The sequence below is a fragment of the Syngnathus floridae genome, chromosome 8, assembly GCF_059516105.1.
Source record: "Syngnathus floridae isolate MCC-2025c chromosome 8, RoL_Sflo_1.0, whole genome shotgun sequence".
NCBI classification, from domain to species: domain Eukaryota; kingdom Metazoa; phylum Chordata; class Actinopteri; order Syngnathiformes; family Syngnathidae; genus Syngnathus; species Syngnathus floridae.
Window position 1 is genome coordinate 2,547,248 of NC_142420.1, and position 12,880 is coordinate 2,560,127.

General features: G+C 40.5%; 1 protein-coding gene across 1 annotated transcript; it reads left to right on the forward strand.

Moving 5' to 3' along the window:
* The first annotated feature begins 235 nt into the window (after window positions 1-235).
* On the forward strand, window positions 236-12,609 carry uxs1 (UDP-glucuronate decarboxylase 1). The gene is made up of 15 exons (XM_088382273.1): window positions 236-911; window positions 2,222-2,249; window positions 2,375-2,423; window positions 3,045-3,088; window positions 3,722-3,782; window positions 4,037-4,217; window positions 5,268-5,372; window positions 5,642-5,701; window positions 6,304-6,425; window positions 7,884-8,003; window positions 9,072-9,115; window positions 10,647-10,707; window positions 10,855-10,912; window positions 11,699-11,802; window positions 11,909-12,609. Exons 1-15 carry the CDS (start codon window positions 824-826, stop codon window positions 12,038-12,040), a joined length of 1,257 nt encoding a protein of 418 aa, XP_088238399.1. The 5' UTR covers window positions 236-823; the 3' UTR covers window positions 12,041-12,609.
* Window positions 12,610-12,880: the final 271 nt, after the last annotated feature.

The window sequence follows — 12,880 nt, forward strand, 5'->3', positions numbered from 1 at the left end:
CTGCTCTTTTTTTCTGTCTTTGGATTTTCTTTTTTGTACAGTAGTAAGTAATGGTAAATTTGGTTGGATATTACCTGTGAATAATCTTAAAAGACAATTCTTTTACCTTATTTGTCACTAACCATTTAGCTTGTGGAGCCAGAAATACTTTACTTATTTAATTTTAATCCATCAAAAATATTGTTGCAATGATCCCTCCCTACCAACAGTGGCGGTATTTCGCCAGTTTGTATTCAACCAACAACGCAATGAAGAAAAAGCAACCCGGAAGTTGCTTGACTAAAATCAATTCGATCAAGTTTTAACGTGTCGCTATTATATTTTTAGGAGACCCTAAAACACGTTTAACATACAAACAGCGTCGACTTTTGTTTTTGTCGTTTACTACTTTAGCGTGGCCGCTGCTAGGACGTCCGAATTGGCGAACCGAGTGCTAACTGTTGGTTGGCTGCTGTGTGTACATTTTGCTCCTACTCTTCCAAATGTCGGTTAAAGATATGCCTGCTAATGTTTGAAATCTCCGGCTAAGCAGGCGGTTAATGTAATTGGACTGCAAATGTCGTAATAATGACACCGAACAGCGTTTTCGCTAGTCACTCGACCACACGTTTAGATGTTACTTGTGTGAGCTACTTGGTTAGCCACGTCAACCGCTTCTGATTGGTGTTGGCGTCGCAACTGCTAACAGCTAACACGCCTGTCAACTGCTGGGGGGGGTGGACGCTCCATTACTAAAAAGCAAATACTTTTATAAAGCACGGACGAACTCAACTTTGCAAGCCAAAATGCTATAGCTGGACGGACTTGGTGCTTGTGACGGAGGATGAATCGAGTCGTCTGGCTGATACCAGGATTAAACAGAAGAATGGTGAAGCTAGTTTTTACCCTCGTTTTGATTGCCTACATTGCCTGTGAGTAAAGCATTTACTTTTCGTTTGTCTTACATGATGTGTTGTCTGTCTAACCAACCCTTTTGGAGTCCCATGTCAATTGGTCATGAAGTATCAGTTTTGTCTCAGTCACATGTTGAAAGGTGATTTATTGATTCCACGTTTGGGACCATTAGAGTTGTTAAGATCATACAAGCGCACCTAGTGAAGTGTATGAATAATTATTAGGTACTAAAATCAAATTATTATGCAGAGCTTTTTGCAATATGTATACAATAGATGCATGTCACTGTCGGGCGGAATCCTCTAAAATCACCACTTTTCAGATGGTGAAACAGAAAGCCAAAGATAAAATTGGAAGAAAACAAATTCTGTATTGGTATTTCACAAAATTAGAATATTGTGCCCAAGAACAAGACTCGTTGTGTTCTAATCTTTTCAGGGAACTCAGACAAACCACCTGCAGAGGTTTTCCTCATGACAATCTGGGTTCTGCTACTTTGCATTCTCCTCAGCATGCCTAGTTGACGAATGACATTTGATTTCTTGAGCACTTTCACTTTCTCTGTGCATTCAAGATATGCCCAGGTGCCCCTGTGCTAAATAAAACAGTCTCTTTATTTTTCTTGACATTGGCTGCTCTTCCTTCTTGACAGTACCAATTAGGTACTATCAAGAAGGAAGATAAGGTTCAAGATGGTGGACTTGTTAGCTGATAAAAGGTTGTCGCGCAACAAAGAGTTGTGCAAGAAATAATGCCAAATGTGTGTTTGCATTGCAAAGGAATCCAGGCGATGCTGGTTTCCACTATACTTGTTTTTCAAGTTGGCAAGTTTTTCAAGTTTCATGAACAAGCAGTACGTTTTGCCCGAAGAAAGAAAAGAGGAAATGTTGCTGGTTGACGGCAACAAACGAGTTCTGGTTAAATTTAAACTTGCACGACTACTATTTCTTTTTAATTTAAAATGGCTTACCTTAATTAGAATCCCATTAGGCATTATGAAAAGAGGTAGTAGTTGCACGTTAATTTTCTTTAGTACAAAAATGGCAAATTTTTAATTATATTGATAAGACATTGCAACTGTTTATGCTACCGTTCTCCATTTGCAAATAAACTGAGAAATGAATAAACAAATTGGTTGCTTGTCTATTTGGTGGCCTGCAATTGGCTGGTAACCAGTTCAAGTTTAAACCCACAAAGTTAGCTTGGGCGATGTGCGGCACATCTACGAGTCGACCCGAGTGAGAATAACCAGCCCACAGTAATGGATGAATAGATGATTAGCTTGTTGGTTCTTCTAATATTTTCACTTCCCTGTCTTCTCTTTCAGCTGTCTGGGTAACATACGCAAACATGAGGTAAAGATTTCAGTCCCCGTGTTAACATTCAGCCATTTAATTCCCCCACCCTCTGCTTGTGATTGACTGCCATTATCCTACCGCTCGGTCACTGGTCTCCTTGTGCTTGATTTTCCTCATCACAGAACAATCAAACAACCTGGCGAGATGCAGATTGAGCAGAAGATTGAAGAAGTGAGTTTCGCTTATCCCTGCTTCCTTGTGAACATTTGATGTCACCTGTACGATGGTATAAAAAGCATAAAACGGAGTGTGTAAAAAAAAAAAGTGTAATTACTTTTTCTCTATTAGTCACATCCTACAGTGTGCCATTTGATGACAGCATGTTTATGTGGCGGACTTTTTACCAAACAACTTTTAATGACTTTGGCATGGCTTATCACAGAATGCAGGTGCTCTCATTTTCCCACGTTATCGTGATGACCTTATGGTTTAAAGCGTCATAAGTAAATGTAGCCACCAAATATATCTGGTCGTCTCGTACTCAGATAACCCGCTGCTTTGTAAATTTCCCCAACCGTTAGTATTCAGCTTTAAATGACACTTTTACATAATTATTGTAATAAGAGTGATTTATTTTTGAGCAGAACCATGCTGTGCTGCCCCAGTGGTATCTCAGACGATAAATTTGATAAAAAATGCACACTGAAAAAATCGCTTTCTTGCCAAAAACAAATGACTGCAAGCATGAACAAGGTTGCCCAAACTTTCGCACCCCACTATATGATTGAACGCTGACTGTTATTACATATTTGTCAAATGTGCTCTGACTGCATTGCACTCCTTTCATTTAAGGCTTTGACTCCACTCCGTGAGCAGATACATGATTTGGAGCAGAGGTTTGTACTTTGTTTTTCCTTAATTTATGTGTTTTGCATACCACACAGTACTACGTGTAGTTATACTATGTGTAAACAATAGTAGTACTAGTAGTCATTCAGCCCCAAATATTCAAATGAAAATGACTAAAATACATGTATGGCGGATGGTGATATTAATGCGCAATGATTTTTCTAGAGCAGGCCCCACACTGTTTTCCACGGGTGAGGCTGGTGCTATTGTAATTTTTTTCAGTTGGCAGGATTTAGCGGCATCCTTGTTTTTGGTACAGCCTGACCATATTTGCTGATGTATAGCCATCTCATTTAGCAAATTACCCTTTTGTATGACATTAAGATTAGTATACGTACCTACCTGAGGTGAAAACGAGTTTTAATCTTTGCACACCCATTTCTGTTTCCATTTTGAGTATTTTTGAGAACGAATTTGTGATCGAATTAAGAAGATGCTGTTTGTTTCAGTGCCTCAGGGGCCTGAGTTTATGGTGGTACATTTCAGAGGAGACAAGCGCTTCGTGGGTGTTCTTTGCACGAAATATTTATCACAGGGTTTTTATTTTAGTGTCTTGCATAGTACTATTCCCCCCCTGTAGATGCTCAATGTAACAAAAGTCTTTTTTTGTATCATCCCAGCTTTTCTGAAAAATACCCACCTGTCAAATTTCTGTCAGAGAAGGATCGCAAGAGGATTCTGGTATGTAAAATGCAGTTGTGCTGGGGCATGCAGTTACTTTTATCTGGGGGTGGGATTCTGCTGGTTTTTGCTTTGGTTTATCTTCAGAAAATGATCACAGCTGGACACAAAAACCTTGTTTTAGTGCATATGCACGCACCTGCTTGCATCTTGTATTTACAAAGAGTGATTGTATAGGCTTGTCATATTTCCGTTTGTCACTCTGCATGATGTCCAACTTTGTGATTTGTAGTGAAAATCTATTATTTTTCTAGATTACTGGTGGTGCGGGTTTCGTGGGTTCCCACCTCACTGACAAGCTAATGATGGATGGCCATGAAGTGACTGTAGTGGACAATTTTTTTACTGGGAGAAAAAGGAATGTGGAGCACTGGCTTGGCCATGAAAACTTTGAGCTCATCAATCATGATGTGGTGGAGCCACTCTACATTGAGGGTAAGGGAATGTCAAACAGTAATTGAATTTTTTTCTTTCCCAGCCCCACACTTTGCACCTTGTGATCCGAGCAACCCTGGATGTTTAGATTTGCTGTGAGCCGATGGGAACAGACTATATGACAAAAGTCATCTTCCGAAGACCACACTCATCTATTCTGTTATTAGTCGTCTTAATTTCGTCTTTAATTTCAGTGAGAGTGTTGAGATTTTCACACCGTAACGCTCTTGATTCTTGCAGGATCATTTGCAGGTTAGCAGTAGCTTCATTAACCTTTAGCTCCCTGGCTTCATGGTTGTTGTTTATGAACCCTGTGTTGCTGGCAGCGAATTTATCAAAAAAATTAATGAACAAAGTCCAGCGTTGCCCTAACTTAGGAGCTCTGCAAACCTACTTCATAGCCGGCCAAACTGGAAGTCATTTTAGACGATATTTTAACCTGCATTGGTATACTCCTCAACAATACATGTGACTAATTGTCAGTTTGTACTTAAATTGATCAAGAATAAGTCATGTTAAAATGTGTCCTGTTTCAATGTCTGTAGTCGTGTTTGAAACATTTTAACAACCCTGCCAGCGCTCCGAAAACATTGGCGATGTTGTGCAACAGTGGAGAAAGACAAAAGTAGTGGGAAGTCTCTCGAGCAATGTTGATTGTTATTTCCCTTGACAACAACATCATAAGTGGAACAAAATCATTATCTAAACCTCCTCAAACCTACACATTTTTATTTGGCAATTATTATTCATACAGGAGATATAATACAAAAATCTAAATCTGGTTGAACGTTCCACCTATGATCCACTACCTGGGAGTATACCAACGTCAACCTTTGAGAGCCACATCCATAGCATAACATTTGTCGTCCACCTCGATTGCATACACCTGACCATTTTATGTGCAGCCGAATGGTTTCATCACATCCACACTTGGCTACTGTAGCAGCATCCTCTTTGGCTCGCCCACCAAATGTCTCATTAAACCTCAGTACAACCAGAAGTCAGCTTCACACGTACAAAACATAAGTAACACTTCTTGTCTTTTGGCAGTGGATCAGATCTACCACCTGGCCTCTCCAGCCTCTCCCCCCAATTACATGTACAACCCCATCAAAACCATCAAGACCAACACCATCGGCACTCTCAACATGCTTGGTGAGTACACTGGTTGTATGACTACAGTGTTGTTCTAAAATAACATTTCTTCGCCTCTCTTAAAGTTCAATTTTGTGTTTGATAAATTAGCATTAGCCTGGCAAAAATGAACTATTGTTTGTCAGGTCGTGTGTGGTTTTGCATGGAATATATTTGCTGATTGTGCAGCCTTACTAGAAGTTTCCGCTCTCTGCAGTTTGCATGCATTCATGATTAATTAAGTTTATAGCTTCTTTGAGCCTTGTATACCGAGTTGCTCTATCTCTTAGGTTTGGCCAAACGAGTGGGCGCCAGACTTCTCTTGGCTTCTACCTCGGAGGTTTATGGAGGTAAGAAACCCTTTCAATTATTGCTTCACTTGATTAAGTCGTCACAGCCAAACCAATTATTATTATCATCATTTTAATAACAAGTTTTATTCGAGAGTGCCGATTTCCCCCCCCCCACACACACACACATACACAAAAAGAAATGCTTAAGAGTCTTAAGTTTTTAGAGGAGCCATGGTAGCCAGAAGATTGTAATTAGAGCGTGAGCACAGGTCATCAGGGGTGCATGAAATGATAATGTGTGGGCGACTCGCAATACCAGAAGTCATCGTGGAGTCGAGTAAGTCATCGAATAAGTCAGTGTGCGAGAATATTACAGAAATGTAATCCACTCATTGCTATGCTGGCACTACACTAAGGTTCTTCTCAGGCTGTTTCATCATTATCATAATTATCACATTTTTCCCCTTCAATGAAAAAGCAAGATGTAATCCTGTCGATGCTCACTGAGCTGAAGTCACCGAATTTGCTTAGGCCACAAAGACCGTTTCAACTACTTAAGATGGATTCATTTCTAGACCTTTCACACATCTTAAGTTTCCACTGTGTGATGATTGATGAAGTTTTATTAGCTTGACACGACTGAAATGGTTTTGGTCCAGATCCTGAAGTACACCCCCAAAATGAAGAGTATTGGGGCCACGTAAACCCCATCGGTCCTCGAGCATGCTACGACGAAGGGAAACGTGTTGCCGAGACCATGTGTTACGCCTACATGAAGCAGGTATCATTGTGACACTCAAGTGTGAATACTGCCTCAGTGTGTGGAGCAGGACCGATTGTGTGATTTTTAAAACTTCTCCGGAACAAAGAGCTGAGGCGTGAACAAAGACTGACCTAAATATAGAAATTTGTTGTAGTTCCACAAATCATGCCTCCATAACCGATTATAATATTTTCAAGAACAGCTTCCATGTGTCATAATATTCCAGGGAAATGAGCATAATACAGTTTAGCCTAACAAGGAGGGCACAAATTGTTCCAGCAATGAATTATTTTCCAAATGATTTTCCCCCGCAGATTAGATTTGATTGATGCCAGCCTTTAATAGTCTGATGTGATTGACTTCTGTTGCATTTGCTTCAGGCAAGTGATATTTATTTATCGGCTTCAGCCTCTGCTCCTGACTCGGCTGCTCTGTTTTTTTTTTTCCACCACTCGTTGGGTTAATTCTTGGAAATATCCTGCATTCAATAATCAACTGTCAGTCACAGACGCGCAGGGATGAGACTATCGTGTTGTCCATCTATTGCCGAGTCATGTAATCAAAGCTATTGGCATTTACACCTAGTGCCTATAGTTATGCAATTGGTAGCACGAAAAAAAACAATTAAATGTTTAGTCAGGAGAGGGAATGTTTTGAGTATTTGAGTCATTGCAGTTGGTGCAATATCTGACAAGGATTCTACCTTTGGCCACACTGCGACGCTGGGTTTGAGTAAAGTAAATAATAATAATACATTGGAATTGTAAAGATGAACCTCTGAGGTTCCATTCCTTGGTGCTCCCCAACGTCTGATTTGGCCTTACTTTAAAATGCAGTTTTCCGGTAATTGGGCTTCAGAGGTCTCGACGTGGACATGATCAAGTTTTCAGTCAAGCAACACATGAGTTCCATGTATGAGTAATTAACGCTGCGTGGATTCTAAAATTGATCTCATTTACTAACATCACTTAAACTACTTCCACACACAAACGCACACTCGACACAATGTGTATGACTGGTATAGTGATGAATGCATAATCACTCAACTTCTACGACCTTTTCAGCACATTGTCCTCATTGTGTCGGCGCTTCTTCACGCCGCTGAATACATTTGGTTGCCAGTCTACAAATTCCCCATTAGCAGAAAGAGTTCTGCATGATTTTCATGTTTTTATTCATGTTGCTCAGCCTCCAGTGTCCATATTGAACCTCAGAGAGAGCGTTGATGCATTATATTCACCTGCGAAGGCCAAGGATTTTCGAAAAGAAAGTATGCGGTCTTGTTTGTTTGAGCGTGCGTATAAATTTGTCCTCTCGCAAATGGCACCAATGAAATTCATACAGATGGTTATCGGTATGATGCTCTCATCTCTTTGAAAAATGCTGAAAAGGCATCGATTGCAAGGTGACTGAATGCGGTAGGACATAAAAGAAACAACTTAATTGACACATTTGCGTCATTTTCTACGTTTTCAGGAAGGAGTGGAGGTCCGAGTGGCGAGAATCTTCAACACGTTTGGCTCGCGAATGCACATGAACGATGGGAGAGTTGTGAGTAATTTCATCCTGCAGGCTCTCCAGGGAGAACAACTCACAGTAAGAGTCCCCATCAAACAATCTTCTTTTTTTGTATCCCATGGGTGAGACAGTCTTGTGAAAAAAGTATTTGCCGCTTGTCAAAGTCGCCAACTCTTGGGAGTCGTTCAGTTATTCTACATTTGTCGGATGAGTGAAATGGGAAGTGGGGAATCGCCAATAAAGAGGTTCAGAAGAGGGAAAACACAAATATTGTCAGTCTATTGCTTCATTTTTATGATGCTGAAGTGTTTCAGATAGATTGCAATTAATTGCAAGATCCCTCTTTGCCATGAAAATAAAAAGAAATCCCTCCATCCAAGAGGTCAGTTGTTATGAAGACTTCAGGGCACCCAACGAAGTCCAGCAACCAGCATGACTGGGAAAGTTGCTGAGGTCTTTAAAAAAAAAAAAAAAAAGGGTCAGTACTGCAAATATTGACCAATGTAATGTAATTGTCAATAAAAATCCTTTCCTTCAAATTTTTCTGTAGTATAACATTTAATGAAGAAAAAAAAAGGTTGAAGCAGCAGCACTTAAAATCAATACTTTTGTCATTCTCCAAACTTTTGGCCATGCCTGTACATTAGATTCCTTGCCAGCAGAGGAACATGACATGACCTTTGAGAAGTTGAGCTACATCTATCCAGAAGACATTTGGGTCATTATAAACATGGCATTGAATTTGGAGTTTAGGACTTCGAAGAGACATTTTCCCTATCTCCTTTCAAAATAAAACAACACATTCAACCCATGTATTGATTTTGTGGACAGTTCCAAATTGCGTACTGCAATATAATGTGAATGTGCGTGACCATCATATTCGAGTGACTCCCAATAATGACCGTGACGTTATGTTCTGACAAAAAAGAACATTCCTGTGTTCATACATTCAATCATTTCTTATCACTGGACTGGACATGACTACAAACAGAAGTGTCTGGCAGCAGCAGCAGCACGAGGACACAATGTTTTCTCCTAAATGAAGTGACTGTGCAATGCAATTACATTTGGGAACCTGACCAAGGCAACGTAACCAACTGATGTAGACACCCATATTGCCTCATGCTAATGAATCTCCTTCTTTAGGTTTATGGCACTGGTTCCCAAACAAGAGCCTTTCAGTATGTAAGGTAAGCAGAATCATTCTGATGGATTTAAATCTTGTTCGGTATATCCACTGGGCTGAGTCAAAAATATTTGTCATTTCCACTTTAATTCCATTTTGAAAAGTTGCCATCGTTAAGGATTCCTCCTGTGAATATTCAGACCCATTACGGGGTGTTGATTCAATTTTGTGGCATGCTGGCTTTAACTGGCTTCCATTTCATTTGTGATCAGTAAATGAAAGGCGCACAAGCTATGAACAGAGAAAACCCGATTTCCCTTTGAGTAATTAGATCGTTTGATCAGTCTGGTGAGACGTGATCAGAGACGTGAGAGGAGAGTCGAAGCTTTGACGTCTCATGTGACTGGAAATGAACCACGGTGCATGAAAGTTGGAGGGTACGAATGGCATCATACTTGTGACTTTCATTCCCCCCCCCCCCCCCCCTTATTCATAACCTTGAACTAATCATGACATTTGAAGGCAGTGAACTAGTTTCTGCGGCGGCACACGAGTATGTGTAGCAATAAATCATTCTTAGTCAAGTCAGATTGTACCGTACCCCGTTATCATACAAGAGTCTCAAAGGGACTTCACAAGTCCACAGCTGCAGAGATCTCAACACGGGTGCAAGAAAATCATGCATGGCTAGGCAAATTTAAAATATCACTAATTCAAATGGTGCCATTTCTAGGTCACGCTCTGCCTCCATTGAGTCTTAATTTGAACGAATTCCAGCTCATACTTGATTGAAAATTTCTACAGCGTGATTGCTTTTGTCCATTCCAATACACAAGAACATGGATTCAAATGTTCCTGAAGGTCAAAAATATTAGAGAACACGATTTATTGATCATGCTAACCCCTCACGCTTGGCTTTCGCTCCCGCTCACCACTTGTGCGCATGCTCTTAAATGCCAATCATCTCTCCAAGCATGTGACCCCTCCCCTACCCCTTTATAGACTGCCACTATGTCCATCTGCAGTGGGCTCTTTCAAGTTTCCTGCTCTCCCAACTGGATGGTGTTTGTGCAATGTTAATGTTTCTACAAGTAGCCGATTTTTAGCATTGTAATGAGTCTCTTCGTATACCATTTGTCGTGGCTGATTAACGATTGCGTCGCAAAAAAAGCCATACAGAGACTTATTAGGTGTGTGATTATGCTGAGGTCCGTTTTATCTAGGAAACTGTTTGCTGAGTTTTGGTAGAATTCCAAAATGTTCAACCTCATGCATATTTGAATAATAAAATAAAACACATTATACTATAATATGTTTTTTTTTTTTTATATTCCGCCCAAGGACACCTTAAAAATTCTTGCTGGTGTTCTAATGAGCAACATGGATAGAAGTCGTGGCTCAGTAGTGCTGACTCTGCCATGTTTGGCCTGACCTTTGCACATTTTATCACTTTGTGAGCTCAAATTGGAGAAATGTGTCGCTATATGTGGAAGGCTCTGTTCAAATAATGAAGCAGGGAATGTGAGGCCCCACCATAGAATTAACATGAATGGAGCCTTTTGTAAATTCATTTGTATGTGTGATTGGAATTCCAGCGACCTGGTTAACGGCCTGGTGTTGTTGATGAACAGTAACATCAGCAGTCCGGTCAATCTGGTGAGTTGCTCTTCATAATCCATTACATTTGTACACCTCAACCACCAAAAGCAAAAAAACAAAAAAAAAAAACTCTAATCCAACTTTCAATTCCCAACCTTCGTCCAACACGCCAATGTTTTTTTTTGTTTGTTTTTAAATCTACAGGGCAACCCTGAGGAACATACCATACTGGAGTTTGCTCAACTCATCAAAAGTCTCGTCGGTAAGGGTGTCTAATCAATCCAGATAAGTTGTCATTGTGTAATCACTTCAGCCCTCCTGTTTCAGTGGAGATCTGGACAACCGTCCTTCTTCTCTTGTAACGCCATTCACCTTTCGTCCATCTCCTCACCTTTACACCCTCCTCCTCCAAATTAAGATGCTCCCTGTGCAGAAAAGGATCGTCTATCAAGGTTTAATCTAAGTCATTTTACTCGTTATACCAAACTCATTCAGACGACGATAATTGCAAAGGCATCGTGGTCAAATTCATATTTGAGCAGCTCTATAGAAGAACAGTAAGCCAAACAACACAGTGCCTGAGAAAGCCACCTCAATCATCAACTCTTCCTCACTCTCCCTTTGTGGAAGTGTCCTTATCCAAAGCCCCTAATGGCTTGTGATGATGTCAATGTGCATCGAAGCGTTCAAGTCAGTTGCCCTTTTTTGACAGCCAACGCCATTGTCCCCGTGTGACGTTGAGCTTCTTGAAGAAGAGTGGAGACTTTTGATCCTGTCCATCACCACCGGATGAAATGCTTCACATTCAGAAAGAGTGCTTTCTCACACTCCTTGCCCACAACAGACTCGAATCCACTGATTTTTTTTTATTCACCTCCGGATGGGTTCCAGGACCATGTGTGTGTGAGAACTTGTGGCGATTGTCTGAGCATACCACAACGGAGTATGATCAAAACTGTTTCATTTCTTCCTTTATGTGTATATGTTCTTTTTGCAATATAGTAGGTGATGTAGGTATTTTTCAAGCCCATTTTGTCCTCTCCCACAGCGAGCAAAAGTCAGATTCAGTTCCTCCCTGAGGCCCAGGATGACCCACAGAGGCGGAAGCCCGACATCCAAAAAGCCAAGATGATGCTGGGCTGGGAACCAGTGGTATGATCCCCTGTAATCTTTGTCAATTTGCAGAGCATGTTTGTATCTATTTGTCTTCGGATTTCATTTTTAGCCAGAATGAGTCATGGCGGTTGTGTGTTGACAGGTGCCGCTGGAGGAGGGTCTGAAGAAAACAATCCAGTACTTCAGCAGAGAACTCGAGCACCAGGCCAACAACCAGTACATCCCGAAACCCAAAGCGGCCCGTATGAAGAAAGGCCGACCCAGACACATTTGAGCAGGACCTACCTGCCTTCCTTTCTGTGCAGAGGTTCATTCCTGGATATTTATTGCGAGAAGACTTTTGATTGTTGCCTTGAGAAGGAGTTGCAAGTTGCACTGTGAGGCCTGCCTCGCCTGAGCTTTTTAGGTTGGACAAGCCAGTTATTTAAAACACAGCCTCCTGCATCTTTGGTTTTCATTTGTCTATTCTTTTTTTGTGTCAATTTGTGCTTAAGATATATAAAACGCTCAGTGATTTTAGTGCTTTTTTTTTTTTTTAAATTTATAAAAGACAATTCATTCTCTTGTGACAAAGAAAAGATTGTTACTGCGACACTGTGCTTCACTTTGCGAAACATTGTGCGTCGGGATGTGCATTATTCATATCAGGTGACGATGGGTATTTTAATTAAATATTTACAACAACTCATGGCGGTACGAGAACGTGGCACAATCTTGTTCTTAAATTTCTCTGACCGCTGAACTTTTTGTTTTACATGGGATTTATGTAAGACCTTTTTCACAGGCTGCATATTCGTATTGAAGCATAATGATGTGCATAAACACAACTTAATGCAAAATGCATGAGAGCTTTCCTTCATCTGCTTGTATTCCCATGCCAGTGAATTAGATGGGGAGTGATGGGAGGTTTAGAGCTTGACATTTTACAAAACAATAAAAAAAAAAAAAACTCCCATTTTGTAGGAAAAAAGTTATTTTTTGTGGGGTGCTTTTGTTTTCTTCACTGTGGCTGGGGGCAGATAAACTCACCATTTTTTAATACGTATGTTTTTTTTTTTTTTAAGTTAGACCAGACTTTCTCTTCACTCAATGTCTCCCAAAATTTCTATGTGGC

What these genes read in the sequence shown, in the direction of transcription:
- uxs1 (XM_088382273.1), top strand. Translation starts at nt 824, where the DNA reads ATGAATCGAGTCGTCTGGCTGATACCAGGATTAAACAGAAGAATGGTG. An exon ending in TCAGCAGTCCGGTCAATCTG is followed by an intron (nt 10,708 to 10,854) that starts GTGAGTTGCTCT and finishes TTAAATCTACAG; the next exon opens with GGCAACCCTGAGGAACATAC. An exon ending in ACTCATCAAAAGTCTCGTCG is followed by an intron (nt 10,913 to 11,698) that starts GTAAGGGTGTCT and finishes CCTCTCCCACAG; the next exon opens with CGAGCAAAAGTCAGATTCAG.